Here is an 18,240-nt window from a genome sequence, read left to right on the forward strand (position 1 = left end):
GGTATCATCTGCTGCCCATCCTATCAGTGTTCCTGCCTCTTCTGACACGTCCGCCGTTGCTGAAGACTGCGCTTTCTCCCCTGCCAAACATCCTTCAAGGGGAAACCAAAGTCCTAGGTGTGTCTTTCCTGTGTGTGTTTCTCTCCCTCGTGGGGAGTTCACTCATAGAGACTCCTCTTCGGAGGACTGCTGCTGGAGGTCAGCTTGCTGATCCCTCGGCCCCTAGAGGGCATCATCGTGGGCGTCAATCCAGATGTGCTCGCCCTCCTCTTCGCTTCAGAGGTGCTCCTTCGCCATTGGTGAAGAGACACCTCTATGGCACTTCAGCCTCGTCATCGCAGCCTTCTTCCACAGAGGAGCCTCATGGTTGGACTTCTTCTGGCTCTCGCCTTCTTCCGACGACGCTGCCGCTAGTTCACGAACTTAGGTTCTGTGCTCTCTGCCTTAGGATCGCACGCGGTCCCCTTTGGAGGATGTTCGTCTTTCCAAAGGACGCTTCCTCTCTCCAGCTCAACATCCTGCTGTGCACCAATCTTCAACTCACCGACCACCTGCTTGTCCGTTTCCTGTCCTGTCTCCTGGTTCCTGACTTCTTACCACTCATCACTCTCCATCTTGCCGTCTGCCTGCTCGCCAATCACCCGCACACCATTCGCCTACACGCACCAGTTGCCTGCACCCCTTTCACATGTATGCCATTCACCTGAGCTTGTTTCTCTGGCTCGTCGAGAGGATCCTGTTCAACGCGCCTTCCGACCATCGCGTCGCTCGCCAGCGTACCAAGCTCCTACCAAGCACCGTATTCCCAAACAACGCGTTGCTTTGGACCACCATTCGCCTGGATGAGCGACTGCTGCCCCTCTTCAAACCTCAAGAAAATCTCCTGAGGTTTCTACCATTGGTGCTTGCCTCTCTCCACGGCAACAGTCACCTAAACGTCAGAATCTTTTTTTTTTTTTTCCAAAAGAGGGTCTTGAGATACTACCATTAAAGGGTTATTGGTCCCTTCGACTGGCCAGACAGTACTACATTAGATCCTTCTCTCTGGTTATGGTTCGTTTTCCTTTTGCCTACACATACACCAAATAGTCTAGCCTATTCTTTACATATTCCCCTCTGTCCTCATACACCTGACAACACTGAGATTACCAAACAATTCTACTTTGCTCAAGGGGTTAACTACTGCAAATAGCTACTTTCCTCTTGGTAAGGGTAGAAGAGACTCTTTAGCTATGGTAAGCAACTCTTCTAGGAGAAGGACACTCTAAAACCAAACCATTGTTCTCTAGTCTTGGGTAGTGCCATAGCCTCTGTACCATGGTCTTCCACTGTCTTGGCTTAGAGATATCTTGCTGGAGGGTACACTCGGCAATGCTGTTCTATTCGATTTCTCTTTCTCTTGAAAGAAAAAAAACAAGAATTAAAAACTTCAAAAAGTTTTTATTCTTATGTTTTTTTCAAGTTTTTGTATGAAAGATTTGTTTTAATTTTATCATTGTTCTTTAACGTCTCATGTAGTGTTTCCTCATTTCCTTTCCTCACTGGGCTATTTTCCCTGTTGGAGCCCTTGGGCCTATAGCATCCTGCTTTTTCAATTAGGGTTGTAGCTTAGCATGTGATAATGATGATAATAAAATTTTGAATTGGGTTATGAGTATTGCATCATTTTGTGAAAAAAAAAATCATGCCTTATGGGTATTTTTAGTTGACTATTTCTAATGAGACTAGTACGAGATGTGCAGAAATCAGTCACGTAGTCCCGTTAGCCATTCACACAGTTTTTATGACGTGATAATGTGATTTTTACCCCATTTTGACTTACATTAGCTCTCACCACCACACAACTTTTGCTCAGAACGCTAAAGTGAATTAATAGTATTCAGTTAGTGATAATGAATATCATTCAAGATAGATACATACATACATACATATACCAAGGCACTTCCCCCAATTTTGGAGGGTAGCCGACATCAACAAAGAAACAAAAACAAAAAGGGGACCTCTACTCTCTACGTTCCTCCTAGCCTAACAAGGGACTCAACCTAGTTCAGCTGGTACTGCTAGGGTGTCACAGCCCACCCTCCCACATTATCCACCACAGATTAAGCTTCATAATGCTGAATCCCCTACTGCTGCTACCTCAGCGGTCATCTAAGGCATCGGAGGCAGCAGCAGGGCCTACCGGAACTGCGTCACAATCGCTCGCCATTAATTCCTATTTCTAGCACGCTCTCTTGCCTCGCTCACATCTATCCTCCTATCACCCAGAGCTTCCTTCACTCCATAGATAGATAACTCCAAATATTTTACCTGAAATTCTCTAATTTGCTTTACCCATTTAAGAACCTTAAACTTGATGTGAACTACATAGGATATTTACCATACTGTATTTCCTTTGTGAATTTTAGAAATTGTCCGTATAAGTTTAGCATGTAGATGGTGCATCATGTTGTAGTGGTTTGCGGACTGTGGACAGAGGTAGCACCCGAACTGACTAGTGTCCGAATGCCGACCACACTCCAACGTTCAATGCACAAAAAGATTAAACGGTGGAATACCCAAACATAACTAAATTAGTGGCTGACAAAGGGACACTTATGATGTACTGGAAAGAAAAAAAGTTTACAAGAATATAAAAAATATTTATTTTGAGAGAAAAAAAAAATGAGAAGGTACAGGTCTCCAACAACCAGAAGCAGTGACCTAGATATATCCAGGCAGAGCCTCTTAGGATTCAATCTAGAGAATGATATACATTACATAGACAAGTATAAATTGTATACACATCTTGGCTAAATTCAAATGTAATTTAAATAATTGCTTGCATCAAGATCAAAAGGATTATAAAACAAGGTTGCACATTGGACCTGACTCTACTTTCTCACCTCTACACCAGAGACAAAAAAAATTTTTGGTGTAGAAAAAAACTGACAATCTTCTGTTATACACAGTATGTCATGGTTATTCTACACCCATGAAAATGGACAAGAGGCGAGGCCAATTATAATCATATTTTGAGGCCCCCCTCTTGATTGCAAAGTCACACACAAAAATAAGATAAAACAAATAAAAGCCCTTTTTCAGGATAAAGCCCTATCTGGTTTGTGATGCAAACATTCTAATTGTTAACATCAAGACAGAGCCTTTCTGTTTAATGTAGATATTATCACGGGAAAGTTCCGGGCTTGTGACAAAAAACTTCAAGCTTAAAGGCGAACCCCACAACACTGTGGTTCATTATCTGCATGAACTGTCAGCTGGATTTGGTCATTGACAACGCTTAAAAGTTTGGCTGCTGCTGAAAACTTTGCTATGCCACTTTATGTTCACTTGTTTCTGGGGACAAGTATGTGAAACACTATCCATGGAAACTCTATGTCAATATATGAAAACAACAATTATACTATGATGGGACAATATATCAGTGATAAGAATAATCATACAATAAAACACAGTTAAAGTTGCTCTGACTTTGGAAAAATTCTCAGTCAGTACAATCACTATCACTATTTCTTTTTTTTTCACTGGAATACTTAGGAGTCTCTAGATTGCTCCTTTTCCAAGGATTTTATGATTCAGTCTTGTTTCTTCTTCTTTATTATCTAGTTTCATATGCTCTTAATCTTAATTATATCTCAATGTAGTAGGGCAAACTTGAATCACTCTTCAGTATACGGGAAGAAGTAATAACAATAAAATAGGTTTTGAGTAACTTTTCTATTGACAACTTCATCTAGCCTATAATCCCTGCTGGGTGCAGGGCACCGTCACTCTGTAATAAAAAGAATTCTTTTAGAGATGGACTTGAGATTAAATGAACAATACATAAAATTTATAACAGCCTTAAGTTAAACCTAAATAATGATAATAAATAATAAATCTAGAAATAACTTAATTTTTTTATAACTATTCCTCTAAATTCTCCCCCACTAAATCTCCAGTCCATCTCAAAATTCCCCATGACAAGCAACAATGCCCTACACCAACTCGGCACTTTTCAAGTGAATATAGATAACATTACAAATGATTTCCAGTGGAGAGGTAGGATTATCAATTAAAAGAAATTTAATTAATCAACCTGGACTATTCCTAGTCTCTGTCAAAGGATCAGGACCCTTCGGATACTAGAGAAAGTGCCTCCTAAGATAAATTGGAGGCTCAAACCAGGCCTTTAACTGGATATGGTGAGCTTTTACCACTTCACCATCAGGCAGTCTCTGCAGCTCATAGGTGACTATTCTCATGTACCTTAGTAACACGGAATACACCCTCAAACCTAGGGATGAGCTTGTTCGTCAGAAGATGTCCCAACTGGTCCACCTTGCACCTTCTTAAGAACCAGAGAACCCTCCTTGAACAGTTTGTACTGAGGATGTCCTTAAGCCCATGGGTCTCTCATTTCTGCTGACAGGAACGGGATACTATCAACATCGTGAGCACCCTTCAGTATGTTCTCAGCTGAAGTACTGCCAATCTCAGTGTGGTGGGAATGGTTGTAGCTGAGAACTGCTCGGGATAAGTACTGGTCCCATTTCAGAGATTTCCCAGAAATCACCCTCAGTAACTCACCAATGGTATGGCTCACCTGCTCCACCACTGCACCATTGATAGAGAGTTTATATGGAGTTGTTTTCACATGTACAACATTGTACCGCTTCAACAACTCTGTAAATTCCTGGGAAAAAACCTTCAAGGCCTTCCTCTATAGTCAGTTCTTCGTGATTCATGCTGCTCACTGTCCCCTGATGTATCTTCATGACTTGAAGATGGTGGACAGTTGTATAGCACGGACACTGGAGGACCTGTCCGAATTTTAACTTTATTGTTAACTACTGTCCAGGTGATCAGAATGCCACAGCAGACTGGTTATCCTGTGGTCTGCATTAACTGACCGTCTGCTTGCTACTGAACCCACCACTCCCAAGTTGCCCACTGGACTGGCCTTGTATAAGGAGCTTTGTGGTGGTCAATTTCTCTCATAATTTAGAATCCTTGGTGCCCAGACCATTTTTTCATAGTAAGAGGGGAGAGTTGTGCTCTTGCTGAGGTCATGGAGTTATCCCAAATATTGACATTATATTAAAAATGTGTCTCCGTGTATCTGTTTTTACAAATTTCACATATATTGTATTAGGAAATCACATTCTGCTATATTACCTAATAGACCTATCTTTCCATCAAAATAAGTACCAGGTTATGCCTGAGATGCCAATTAGTGTTATTTTATTAAAATCTAATTGTAATGAGTAGCTCACTTTTGTAGAGCACTGTACATTTAATTTGTCATACTTCTGTAAATCAACTTCTTTTATTCTTCCATCATCAAAGTTACCACAAATCTACTGCTACTACCCATCATGCATACAGTATTTGTTTCTCCACTCTCTTAGTTTCCCCTTATCATCACAACCTCTTTCTCAACATCACTTCACTTTTAACTCTATTACAAATACTTACAAATGTTTTTAGTAAACTTTTATTCATATATTTTCTTCTATTCATTTATTTATATAGTTGCATAGTTTGCCAATGCATCATGTGAAGTAAATTGAAATTATTTCATTCTACAATATACTGTATCATGTACTGTACTTAGCACTGTGAAATTGGTATAGAAATGTATGGTTGTTACAGTTATTAAACAAAAGATATGATATTTCATGGTCTAATTCTTTTAATATTGTTAATATAGAGTTACAATAATTAAGTGAACTTTTTCTTTAGCAAGCACCTCACGAGATGGTGATAAAGATAGGCTAAGTGATTTGACCTCCATGAAGGATGGGTTTTTCCTTGATATGGATGGAGAAATTGTCCAAGAAGAAGAGAATGAAAGTTCTGGCAAGTCAAACTTTGATCATCTTTAGTGTGCTGTCTTTTTAACAATGTATTTTCTTTCTATAGAAAGATTGCATGATAATAATACCAGTACAGATTAGTAAACTGTAGTGAAAACTTTTGTGTTTTGTTTGTAATGTATATGTAAAAATTTTTCGTTTAGTTTGAAGATTTCAATTAAAGGACATGCATGCTTTTGAAATTCTAACTCATGACAATTCTTTGATATGTAGTATGAGGAACTACATTAGACTGTATATCTTTCCCACTGAAGAAATAGTTACTAGGAAAAATACTGCACATTACTGGAATGTAGCTACCCATACCACAAAAAGGGACAAATTAATAAGTTTTGGTTTTCGTAATAGAATTTTTTTCTAACTTTAGAATAGTTAAGTGTTATTTGTACATTGAGTGTGAGATAATTTTATCATGTTCACTGTTTTGCTAAAGTAAATTAATAAGGTTTGGTTTTCGTAATAGAATTTTTTTCTAACTTTAGAATAGTTAACTGTTATGTGTGCATTGAGTGTGAGATAATTTTATCATGTTCACTGTTTTGCTAAAGTAAATGCAATATTTAAGAAAGCATGATTATATTAATGCAAAAAATATTTATCCTTTAATGCTAATTCCAGTTTTAATCAAACCTCCATTCTCATCCTGTGTGATGATAGTTTAAAAGAAATCAATAAAAGAAATCAAAGTTGTTCAGTAATTACAGCTGAGGTGTATGCTAAGCTTCCAGCAATCATTAGCTATAAATGAGTAAAAATTTCATAAGCTTTATAGGATTATATTATTCAGAACATATTCCATAGGAGACTTTTATTTAGATTTACATTTTTTTCTTTGTGAATATAAATAATTTTAGCTTGGAAGTATTGATTAAATTAATGAATGATTAGTCATTGAATGAAAAGTTATAAAATTATACAAGAATGAAATGTGGATTTAAGTAGGACTGGAATGTTAATGTTAGCCAAATATGGTTTCAGAAACATATTTTTATTTTTGTTGGCAAAATCCTGTTAACCATATGGCAAAACAAGGAGAAAATTACTTAAGTTCAACCTGGCAGATTATGTATCCAGGCTCCACAGAACATCTGGGAGGTTTATTTAGTTTGTATTTTGGGGTTAGTTGAATTTTTTTTCCTTTTTTATGAAAGATCTAAATATGGGTTTGTACCTGGAAAAATATTTGCAAAAAAAGATTTTGTCACAAGTTCATTACTTTAATTAGTCCAAATTGTTTTTTTTAAGGTTTTAAAACTTCTGGCATCCCCTTAGATTAATGTAAATAAGATCTGCGGAGCTTTGCAAAGTCTTATAGTTAAAGAATAATAGCACGCAAATGTTTAGAAGACAAACTGGGTTACATCATTAAGGCTGCAGAACATTATTGACTGGTAAAACTAAAAGTCACTGCCTGCATTGGTGAAACTTAGTCTTATGCTTTCACAAGTTCTAAATGAAAATTTAAAGCAATCTATGTGTCAAATCATAAAGCCAGAACATTGCAAAGGTTGAATTTTATCTCGAGGAAGCTCCAATTGAAGTAGAATTGACAGTTACATATTTTTTAAAGGTTAAGGATATTGATACAGCCCTAATGTCATTACCCTGGCCCTTAATTTGGGATGCTTATTCTCAGTAACATTCATATAATCTGTTAAAATTACTTGATTCAATCCAAATTTTCTTGGATTCTTCAAAACTTTCCTCCTATCACTCTGATGGGCAAACGTTAACCATGACCCCGCTTCCAAAACATTGATTTCCCAAAGATAATTCTTTATGACTTTTAACATGAGCCCATTATGCATATATAATAACAAGGATAGAATGGCAAAAGATTGAGAAAATAGAGGGTGAAAGGAGGTTGTGCCTTAGCAGTAGAATTAGGGATTCATGAGAAATCCTTGTCTGCCAATTTCCAGAATTTGACAAAAGTGAGGGTCACCCAAAATTGTATGTAAAGCTGGCCAGGTCCTGCAAGACTGAGATTGGGTACCAGCATGTTGGCTTAAAATGTAGATGGATATTCTTTTCAAATTTTTGACTCATCCTTTTAAGCTCATGTGAAGAACTTGAATCAAAGAGCTTGTTCTATGGTTAATACTGACCTGCACTATAAACACACTCCTTAGATGTTCCTATTATGAAATAAGTCTGTCACTATTAAAAGGCCTCCAGTAATCAGGTCTATTTTTTAGAAATGAGATGGGGTCTTAGAATGTTTAGGGTTGAGTTTTAAATCTTTGAAGTAACCTTTTACTTATAAATTTCATGGCTTAAACAATTTTTCTATTAGCATTGACTTCAGTTGATTTTTAATAACATGTAATCACTATCTTCTAAGGTGGGCTTTGCAAGCCTTCAGAGATGAATTATTTTAAGACAAAGTCTGTTACAATTTTCTCACTTCCCCTCTGTAGAAATGGCTGTAAGCTTTTAATCTGGATATAGTTTTCTTTGACTGGTAATAGCCATTCAGTATATTTTGGACAAACTATGGATATTACAGATAGTGTGTGTAATTTTCTATGTGGGATTAGGTCTATTTCATCCTCTGTCCAAAAATTTAAGTCTCATTTCTAGTTAAAAGTTTGGTCACAAAAACTTGCCATGAATTGAATCCAAGGTATGTAAAAGCCTTGAAAGACCCTGCTTCGCCAAGCTAGGACTAGGGAGTAGCAGACAACAATGGCTTCTGATGATTTGGCAAGAAGACTTAAAGGCTCCCTCAAACTCCCCATCCTTAGCTCACAAGAATACTGAGGTTGCAGACACCAGTAACTATAGAGTTTGAGTGGATCTTGAACCCCCTTATAACAGATTACCGGGGAAGAATATTTCCAATAGGCAATTTGATCTAGGTCTCATGTTTCAAGAACCTGAAGGTAAAATTCTGGTACACCTTGGGGTGAATTGTGTCAAATACTTAAGGAGATTGTACAAATCTTAAGCTAATAGTTTTTATTTTTTGTGTGTATAACTTATTTTGAGTTATTTCAATATATTTTGTTTTTCAGATGTCACATACATTGAAGGAGTATCTATAGATACAGATGGTAATATGGATGATGCTGGAGTCGCTCCATACCCTGTTCATGAAATTCCCAAGTATTATTCAGTAAGTACAAGGTTTGCTTTTATATTTTTTATGATTGCTTTTACTGTTGTAGCATTTATGTAGGTATTACATAGGTAATTTAATGCCTTATAAGTTTATATTTTAAATAGATTTTCTCTGGCCCCTACATTCTGGTTTATTTACACCACATACAACTTTACCATTTACTTTATAAATGTTTCATGAGAACCACTTAATCTGCTGGTTTACTGGTCACACTGAAATAAAAAGTTCAACACTGATTTTTGCTTCATAATTGTAGGAAGGACTGACTTTGGTCCTTCCCTATTAAGCAAGCTAATCTGGGATGTCTTGCAGGACAATCACATTTTAATGTTGAACAGTATGGTATTCACTGATTGTCAACTGCTATTATAATTTCAGAATAGTAATTTTCTGCATCTAACTGATCACTTTTACAATCCCTCAAGTTCTTATTTTGATTCACTGAGTCATAACCAGTGCTAGAGCATTTCAATTTGATATTCAAGTACTGCACACTACAGGACATACAAAATTATTATTATTATTATTATTACTTACTAAGCTACAACCCTAGTTGGAAAAGCAGTATGCTATAAGCCCAGGGGCTCCAACAGGGAAAATAGCTCAGTGCGGAAAGGAAAAAAGGAAAATAAAATATTCTATGAAGAGTAACAACAATAAATATCTCCTATATAAACTATAAAAAACTTTAACAAAACAAGAGGAAAAGAAATAAGATAGGAGAGTGTGCTCGAGTGTACCCTCAAGCAAGAGAACTCTAACCCAAGACAGTGAAAGGCCATGGTACAGAGGGTATGGCACTACCCAAGACTAGAGAACAGTGGTTTGATTTTGGAGTGTCCTTCTCCTAGAAGAGCTGCTTACCATAGCTAAAGAGTCTCTTCTACCCTTACCAAGAGGAAAGTGGCACTGAACCATTACAGTGCAGTAACCCCTAGGGTAATGAAGAATTGTTTGGTAATCTGTGTTGTCAGGTGTATGAGGATAGAGGAGAATATGTAAAGAATATGCCAGACTATTCAGTGTGTACGTAGGCAAAGGGAAAATGAACCGTAACCAGAGAGATAAAGCATGATGGCTGTTGTGGTATACTATACATATTGTATAATTTGTTTCTTTTGAATTTTATAATCACAAAGTACCCAATCTTCAGGCAGTATCTTATGTTCTTTCCTTTCTCTGTATCTGAGGACTTGAAGGTTCATGGTTTATGTCTATCTCTGGAAATTACTCCTATATAACCTGTATTAAATATTGTAAGTTCCCAAGATATCATTTTACTCGTTAAATTGTTTAAAGTTGTTAAAATACGTAAAGTTTTTTGACAGATTATAAAATGAATAATGTAGTAACTTGTAATTTTTGCAAGATGCTAACCAGGTTATTTTATATTTACAGAATGTAGCTGGAGTTCTTTCAGATATTGAATACAGCATGGATACAGGGAAAAAGATACAAGATGCTAAACCCAAAAAAACATGTTTCAATTGTTTAGGAGATCATAATTTTCAAGAATGCCCGGAGCCATCAAATCCGCAGAGAATTGCAGCTAACAGAAAAAAACAGAAGAGTAGTAGAATATCAAGTGTGTAAGTAAATTTCTAATCATGCTTGTTTATTTACATAAATCATAAATTTCTTGTTTATTATTAATGTCTACTAGAGCATTTAACCCTTTAGTACCAAATGTCAAGTGCGTGCATCCTCTTTTCATTAAAACACATTGTATCCTGTGGATAAGATGTGATCATGAACATACTCTCCTACAGAATTATTGTTTTCAGAAATTCCTTGCTTTTGGTTTGTGCTTTATTTTGTTCCATGGAGTCATATGAGAACCTGACTTAGCAGTACTATAATGGATTAGAGGCTTTTGAGATATTCCAATGAAGACATAGCCACTGGAATATCTTTCTGGGTCTAATCTTGATTTTAAGAAATGGATCAGGAAACCTAGGTCCTGAAGAATTTGCAAGACTCGGTTTGTGTCCCTGAGGCATAATTCTCTACCCAGACTAGCCAGTCGTCCAAGTAAGCAATGATGCGAGTCTCTGCAACCAAAGGAGTTTGATCACTGACTTTGCTAGTTTTGTGAACACCCTTGGGACTATATTGAAGCTAAAAGGCATCACTTTGAACCTGTATAAAACTCTCTCAAGACAAAACCATAGGTAAGATCAGAAGTTGGGAGAGCTATAAGAACATGCCAATAAGTGTCACTAGATATAGAATACAGGTCCAGTCCCCTTGTTGTAGTAATTGGTAGACATTTGTTAAAGTTTGTTTTTTAGTTTATATAGGAAATATTTATTTTGGTGGTGTTGCTGTTCTTAAAATATTTTATTTTTCCTCGTTTCCTTTCCTCACTGGGCTATTTTTCCTCGTTTCCTTTCCTCAATGGGCTATTTTCCCTGTTGGGGCCCCTGGCCTTAAAGCATCCTGCTTTTCCAACTAGGGTTCTAGCTGAGGAAGTAATAATAATAATTATAATCATGGTCTTCATCTTGAATGTGTTGCATCTGATATGTATTTTGAGACGAGATAGTTCGAGGATCACTTCTCTCAGGCGAGTTTTTTTTCAGTACACTGAATAAGTCTTGGAATTTAGAAACTTAAATTTTTCTTTGGCTCCTTTTTGCAGCATTATGGTGACAAAGGAGTAGAGTTCTATGGTTTTGGCCTGATAAAATTAGTGTCCTGAAAGTGATCTGTAAATCAACGACCAACTTAGACTTTTCGAGACTATTCTCTGTTCCTACCGAGAAAAGGTCTAATGGTCCTGAAAGCGACGGAGATGACCCCCTACTGAGGACCCTTATGGAGTCTCTTTACCTCTGCGAAACTAATTAGCATCCCACCTTCTCTTGGTTTGCTTCCAATTGTTCTTATTCCAATAAAAAAAATCCCAGAAGTACCTAGGATTTGGGTTTCTACCTGAACAATTAACGGAGTTTAGGAAAAGCATATTTACAATCGCGTAGTGAATGAGAAGCTAGTGGCTGGGCGCAAAGCACCCAAGTCACCAGATGAATTTCAGCATTGGAGGTTCTGTGATAGGTACAATGAGCCTGAACCTGTGATTCTCCCTTATACACACCAAGTCCACACTTTGCATGTTTAAATACTGGCCCTAGAGTAAAGGAGACCGTATTTCTTTGATATTTTGTGCCATTTTAGATTCCCTGTTCTAGCCTTTTACAGGAAAGTCTATGGGGACCACATAGCACATTAACAACAAAAAATTAATTTGATTAAAATCATGTTTTTTTTAAACATTCTATAGTAAAAGTAAACTTAAAAAAGACCTAAATATTGGTATACTTTCAAAAAACAAAAAGCCAAGGTGAAAAATCAAAGGAAAATACTGTATTAATAAGTTCATGAGAAGTTAACAAAAATTGACAGATGTGGTGAAAATAATTTGCTTGAGGTTAATTGTGCAACAAATTATTTACATATAATTATCCCGTTTCATATTGATGATTTCTATTTCTCTCTACTCACAAATACTCACTGGATACAGTTTGTTTGTGTAGTCACCTGTCTTTTTCAATATTTAACTTAGCCGGTGACTATATAGCTGCAACTCTGTTGCCCGACAGACAACTCTACGGTAAAAACTCGCCAGCGATCGCTACACAGGTTGTGGGTGTGCCCAACAGCGCCATCTGTTGTACAGATACCCAGTACTCAATGTAAACAAAGACTCAATTTTCTCTCTGTCGAGCTATCGACAAGACGTACTTACTCGCTGTTGCTAAACTGGAGTTTTTTCACGCATCCACCTGTGCGACCGGACTCAGCGAGCCAGACGTTGCCCACTCCGTTGCCGTTTCCTCATCAGTTTTCGGATGAGGAACCCTCTGATGAGGACGTTGCTGAACAACTAGACGATCAGCCCCCAGAATAGATCAAGCCCTGCTATCCATCCAGAAGATGCTGAAGAAGGAACGCTGCTCAGTCAGGCTGTGGATGAGTCTGGTAGGGACGCTGTCATCCGTGGAACAATTTGTGTCACTAGGAAGACTACACCTCCGTCCTCTTCAATACCTTCTAGCTTTTCACTGGAAAAAGGACAAGACGCTAGAAGCGGTCTCGATCCCGGTTTCCGAAAAGATAAAGTCTTGTCTGACTTGGTGGAAGGACAATATCAACCTAAGAGAGGGTCTTCCCCTGGCTGTTCAGACTCCCAACCACGTTCTCTTCTCGGACGCATCGGACGTGGGCTGGGGCGCGACACTAGACGGTCGGGAATGCTCAGGACTGTGGAACTCGAGTCAGAGGAGCATGCATATCAACTGCAAGGAGCTGTTGGCAGTACATCTGGCCTTGAAAAGCTTCAAGTCTCTCCTTCGAGGCAAAGTGGTGGAAGTTAACTCGGACATCACCACGGCCTTGGCGTACATCTCCAAACAAGGAGGTACCCACTCACTGACGTTGTACGAGATCACAAGGGACCTGCTCATCTGGTCAAAAGGTCAAAACATCTCCCTAGTAACGAGGTTCATCCAAGGCGACTTGAACGTCATAGCAGATTGTCTCAGTCGGAAAGGGCAAGTAATTCCAACCGAATGGACCCTCCACAAGGATGTGTGCAAGAGACTTTGGGCCACTTGGGGTAAAACCCTCCATAGATCTCTTTGCAACCTCGCTGACCAAGAGGCTTCCAATCTATTGCTCTCCAGTCCCGGACCCAGCAGCAATACATATAGATGCTTTCCTCCTAGATTGGTCACATCTGGATCTCTACGCATTCCCACCGTTCAAGATTGTCAACAAGGTACTGCAGAAGTTCGCCTCTCACGAAGGGACAAGGTTGACGTTAGTTGCTTCCCTCTGGCCCGCGAGAGAATGGTTCACCGAGATACTTCGATGGTTAGTAGACGTTCCCAGTAGTCTTCCTCTAAGGGTAGACCTTCTAGGTCAGCCACACGTAAAGAAGGTACTCCAAAGCCTCCACGCTCTTCGTCTGACTGCCTTCAGTCTATCGAAAGACTCTCGAGAGCTAGAGGCTTTTCGAAGGAAGCAGCCAGTGCGATTGCTAGAGCAAGGAGAGCTTCTTCCATTAGAGTCTACCAATCGAAGTGGGAAGTCTTCCGAGACTGGTGCAAGTCAGTTTCTGTATCCTCGACCAGTACCTCTGTAGCTCAAATAGCTCTTTTTCTCTTATACCTGAGAAAAGGATGATCCCTTTCAGCTCCCACTATCAAGGGCTACAGAAGCATGTTGGCATCGGTCTTCCGGCATAGAGGCTTAGATCTTTCCAAACATAAAGATCTGCAAGACCTCCTTAAGTCTTTTGAGACCACCAAGGAGCGTCGTTTGGCTACCCCTGGATGGAATTTAGACGTGGTACTAAGATTCTTCATATCAGACAGGTTGGAGCCGTTACAATCAGCCTCCCTGAAAGATCTCACTCTTAAGACTCTTTTCCTGGTATGCTTAGCCTCGGCTAAAAGAGTCAGTGAGATTCATGCCTTCAGCAAGAACATAGGATTTTCGTCAGAAAAAGCCACTTGTTCGCTACAACTAGGTTTTCTAGCCAAAAATGAGCTGCCTTCTCGGCCTTGGCCTAAATCTTTCGATATCCCCAGCTTATCGGAGATCGTAGGCAATGAACTAGAAAGAGTCTTATGCCCTGTTAGAGCTCTTAAGTTCTATCTAAAGCGTACTAAACCTTTACAAGGCCAATCTGAAGCTTTATGGTGTTCAGTTAAGAAACCATCCTTGCCTTTGTCAAAGAATGCTTGGTCAGACTTTATCAGATTGTTAATACGAGAAGCTCATTCACATCTGAGTGAGGAAGACCGAACTTTGCTTAAGGTGAAGACGCACGAAGTTAGAGCTGTAACAACTTCCGTGGCCTTTAAGCAAAATATATCTCTGCAAAGTATAATGGACGCAACCTATTGGAGAAGCAAGTCAATGTTCGCGTCATTTTACTTGAAAGATGTCCAGTCTCTTTACAAGAACTGCTACACACTGGGACCATTCGTAGCAGCGAGTGCAGTAGTGGGTGAGGGCTCAACCACAACAATTCCCTAATTCCATACCCTTTTAATCTTTCTCTTGAAATGTTTTTATTGTTGTTTTTTGGGTTGTCCGGAAGGCTAAGAAGCCTTTCGCATCCTGGTTGATTTGGCGGGTGGTCAAAGTCATTTCTTGAGAGCGCCTAGATTAGGGGTTTTGATGAGGTCCTGTTGTATGGGTTGCAACCCTTGATACTTCAGATCCTAGGGGTCGATCAGCATCCTAAGAGGATCGCGAGGCTCCGTAAGGAAGACGTACTTAAAAGGCAGAGAAATTGTTCAAGTCGACTTCCTTACCAGGTACCTATTTATTTTGTTTTTGTTATTTTGATAACTTCTAAAATGAAATAAAAACTCTTAGCTCATAAAAGTGTAAACATATATTGCTGGTCTCTACCCACCCCCCTGGGTGTGAATCAGCTATATAATCACCGGCTAAGTTAAATATTGAAAAATGTTATTTTGATAATAAAATAAATTTTTGAATATACTTACCCGGTGATTATAAATTAAAGGACCCTCCCTTCCTCCCCAATAGAGACGCAGTGGGATGAGGAGAAAATTGAGTCTTTGTTTACATTGAGTACTGGGTATCTGTACGACAGATGGCGCTGTTGGGCACACCCGCAACCTGTGTAGCGATCGCTGGCGAGTTTTTACCGTAGAGTTGTCTGTCGGGCAACAGAGTTGCAGCTATATAATCACTGGGTAAGTATATTCAAAAATTTATTTTATTATCAAAATAACATTTTTTGAAAAAACAGTATATTCGCAAGAAAGGAAATCTTTTTCTTGGTAACTCTATACAATTTTTTAAAAAGTAGTAAATAGCATGCCCTGTGCATACATTTTTGCCATGTTAAGTTTTGATTTCAATAGATATTTTGATAATCTATATATCTTTTCCCAGGAGATACCACGAAGATTGTGATAATAAATACAGCCAGTATCAGCCAGGAAGAATCAGCGAAAGCCTCCGTGAAGCGTTAGGACTTAGGTATGGAGAATTACCTATTCATATTTATCGTATGAGATATCTTGGGTATCCTCCGGGCTGGCTGAAAGCGGCAGAAGTGCGGCAGGGCGAGATGAAGCTTTATGATGGTTCTGGGAAAAGTAAGTTCACTAGCAGTGTATTTTTTGTATCTGTATTGGTTACATAATAGATAGAACTAGACACAGTAGTGTTGTCAATCTTCTATTATTTCCTTATGTTTAGCATTATTGTCCTGTTTTACGGATTTTGCTTAAAGTATTCCCAATATACTGTAGTCTTCAACTTGTTAAATTTAATATAGTAACACTCCTTTTGGAATTTTTAAATTCAACTGTTAAGCATGTAAACTAAACCCTTGTTTATCTAGTGTCTTTAACAAAATCACTTGCTTATCTCACATATTTATGAATCAATTTTTTGTGATAAGATATTACCGAAAACTGTTGGCAGGAAAAAAATTTAATAACTTTACAGTAGGAAGAAGTAAAAATAACTTAATATTAGAATTTTGTCAAGGAATGTAGGTAAGAATACATAGACAGAATTATTTGCAGCAGAGTAAACTAATCAATAAGTAAGTGAGTATAGTATAATTAACTTTATAACAATATATAAACTAAATAAAATTTATTGCCAGTAGCATGTGAAAGTGTAGCCTTAAAAGTATTGTAGGTCTCCAGTTAGATAAAACTATCGAAAAAGATGTGGAAATTTATGCAGAATGATTCATAGTGTATGTTTACATTGTTGAATATTTTCTGTAAGCCTAACCTACAATTATTTGGTATGAAAATTTGGTAGCCTTGTAATTAGTTTAAAATACTAACTTCTGAGTTAATTATTTCACAGCCTAGCATATGTTAAAGAAGTGTTTTGTTACATAAATTTCCTTAGGTTTTGATTTGTGTTGCATACCTCAAGTAGCTTAAGCTCTGTCTGTTGAACATGAATTTTTGATTGGTTATCTCACTTCCTTGCACAATAAAAGTGTAAATTCACTGCCTAAATTATATTAATTGTAGAAATTTATATTTAAGAGCCTATGAGACTTAAAAGTAGGTTTGTATTTTTCAAACCATTTCACCTAACCAAGTATATTAGCATTTGTTTATAGCCTAAACTTATAATTCAGCTAATCTAACATTTTTTTTATTATCTAGCTATGTATACTATAATACAGGGGCTTCCAACCTTTCTGGTCTTGTGTACTTCTTGGGAATTGTTATAGATTCCTGTGTACCCTTAAAATTTAGGATGGAATAGAAACAGTGAAATTGATATTGAAATTATTTTATTATTCAATTTCAATGCAGAGTACTGGCTATTCTCTCAGATTCAATCTACCCCCTAAAGAGTAAGACTGCACCACTGGGTATCTTACCCCAGGTTAGGAACCCTGCACTTGGGCTTTAAATATTTCTTTTTTCTTTTTTAGGTGTGGTTCATCCAGATGCTGAAGAAGGAGAAGTAGAATCATCTCTTGTGAAGTATAATCCCGATAAATTAATAAATTATCCCGGGTTCAACGTTGAAATTCCTAAAGGTTATCGTGATGTAAGTACTATATCCTAACTTGGTGTTAGTTTATATACTGCTGACCGCCCGTTTATATTATACAGTATTATAAACTGCCTCAAGTATATCTTTATTATATGGAAAGTATTTGTACATAAAGTTTAATTGCAGACCTTTTTCTTATTCCTTAGGCATGAATATAATTGAACCAATTTGACATCATAATGGGAGTGTTGTTAATGTATAGAATACGCTCTCCGAACCGTGTTTTATGTCATAAGCCTTTAACTATTATTATTTATCAGAGTAGTTTCTAATTAGTCATATGATTATTATTTATGGTAAAGATTCTTAAGCATTTGTACTGTTTTCAAAACACCAATTTGTTGGTGACCTATTTTTTATTAGATATTGCAGTGTTTCTCATTGTTACTGATATACTTTAAAGTAAGAGAATTTTAATTTATGATTATTGGAAACATTTGACATACATATGATTTATTCATATGACTGAATAAATATCAATAAGTTATGTCTTTCAATTAAGAATGTAAGATTTTCATTAATCTTTTTTAATTCATCCAAGCCTAATTTGGTTAACTACCATTGGTGGTTATTATTTACTGGTTAATCTGCCAAGTGATAAACTGGAAGCAACTTATTTCTGCAAAATAATATGATGGTTACAGTTGGCTTCATAAATTTCAGTACACACCT

The 18,240-nt window shown here is 37.6% G+C and overlaps 1 protein-coding gene across 1 annotated transcript in view; it reads left to right on the forward strand.

Moving 5' to 3' along the window:
* LOC137651501 (zinc finger CCHC domain-containing protein 8-like) overlaps positions 1–18,240 on the forward strand; it is a 100,935-nt gene that overhangs the window by 68,370 nt on the left and 14,325 nt on the right. The window contains exons 9-13 of the mRNA XM_068384728.1: positions 5,725–5,841; positions 8,876–8,976; positions 10,381–10,571; positions 15,922–16,127; positions 17,444–17,562. Of these exons, the coding sequence (XP_068240829.1) occupies positions 5,725–5,841; positions 8,876–8,976; positions 10,381–10,571; positions 15,922–16,127; positions 17,444–17,562 (734 nt within the window). The remainder of the gene's footprint in view (positions 1–5,724; positions 5,842–8,875; positions 8,977–10,380; positions 10,572–15,921; positions 16,128–17,443; positions 17,563–18,240) is intronic.

Source organism: Palaemon carinicauda, chromosome 13 (assembly GCF_036898095.1).
Source record: "Palaemon carinicauda isolate YSFRI2023 chromosome 13, ASM3689809v2, whole genome shotgun sequence".
In the NCBI taxonomy this organism is placed as follows: Eukaryota; Metazoa; Arthropoda; class Malacostraca; order Decapoda; family Palaemonidae; genus Palaemon; species Palaemon carinicauda.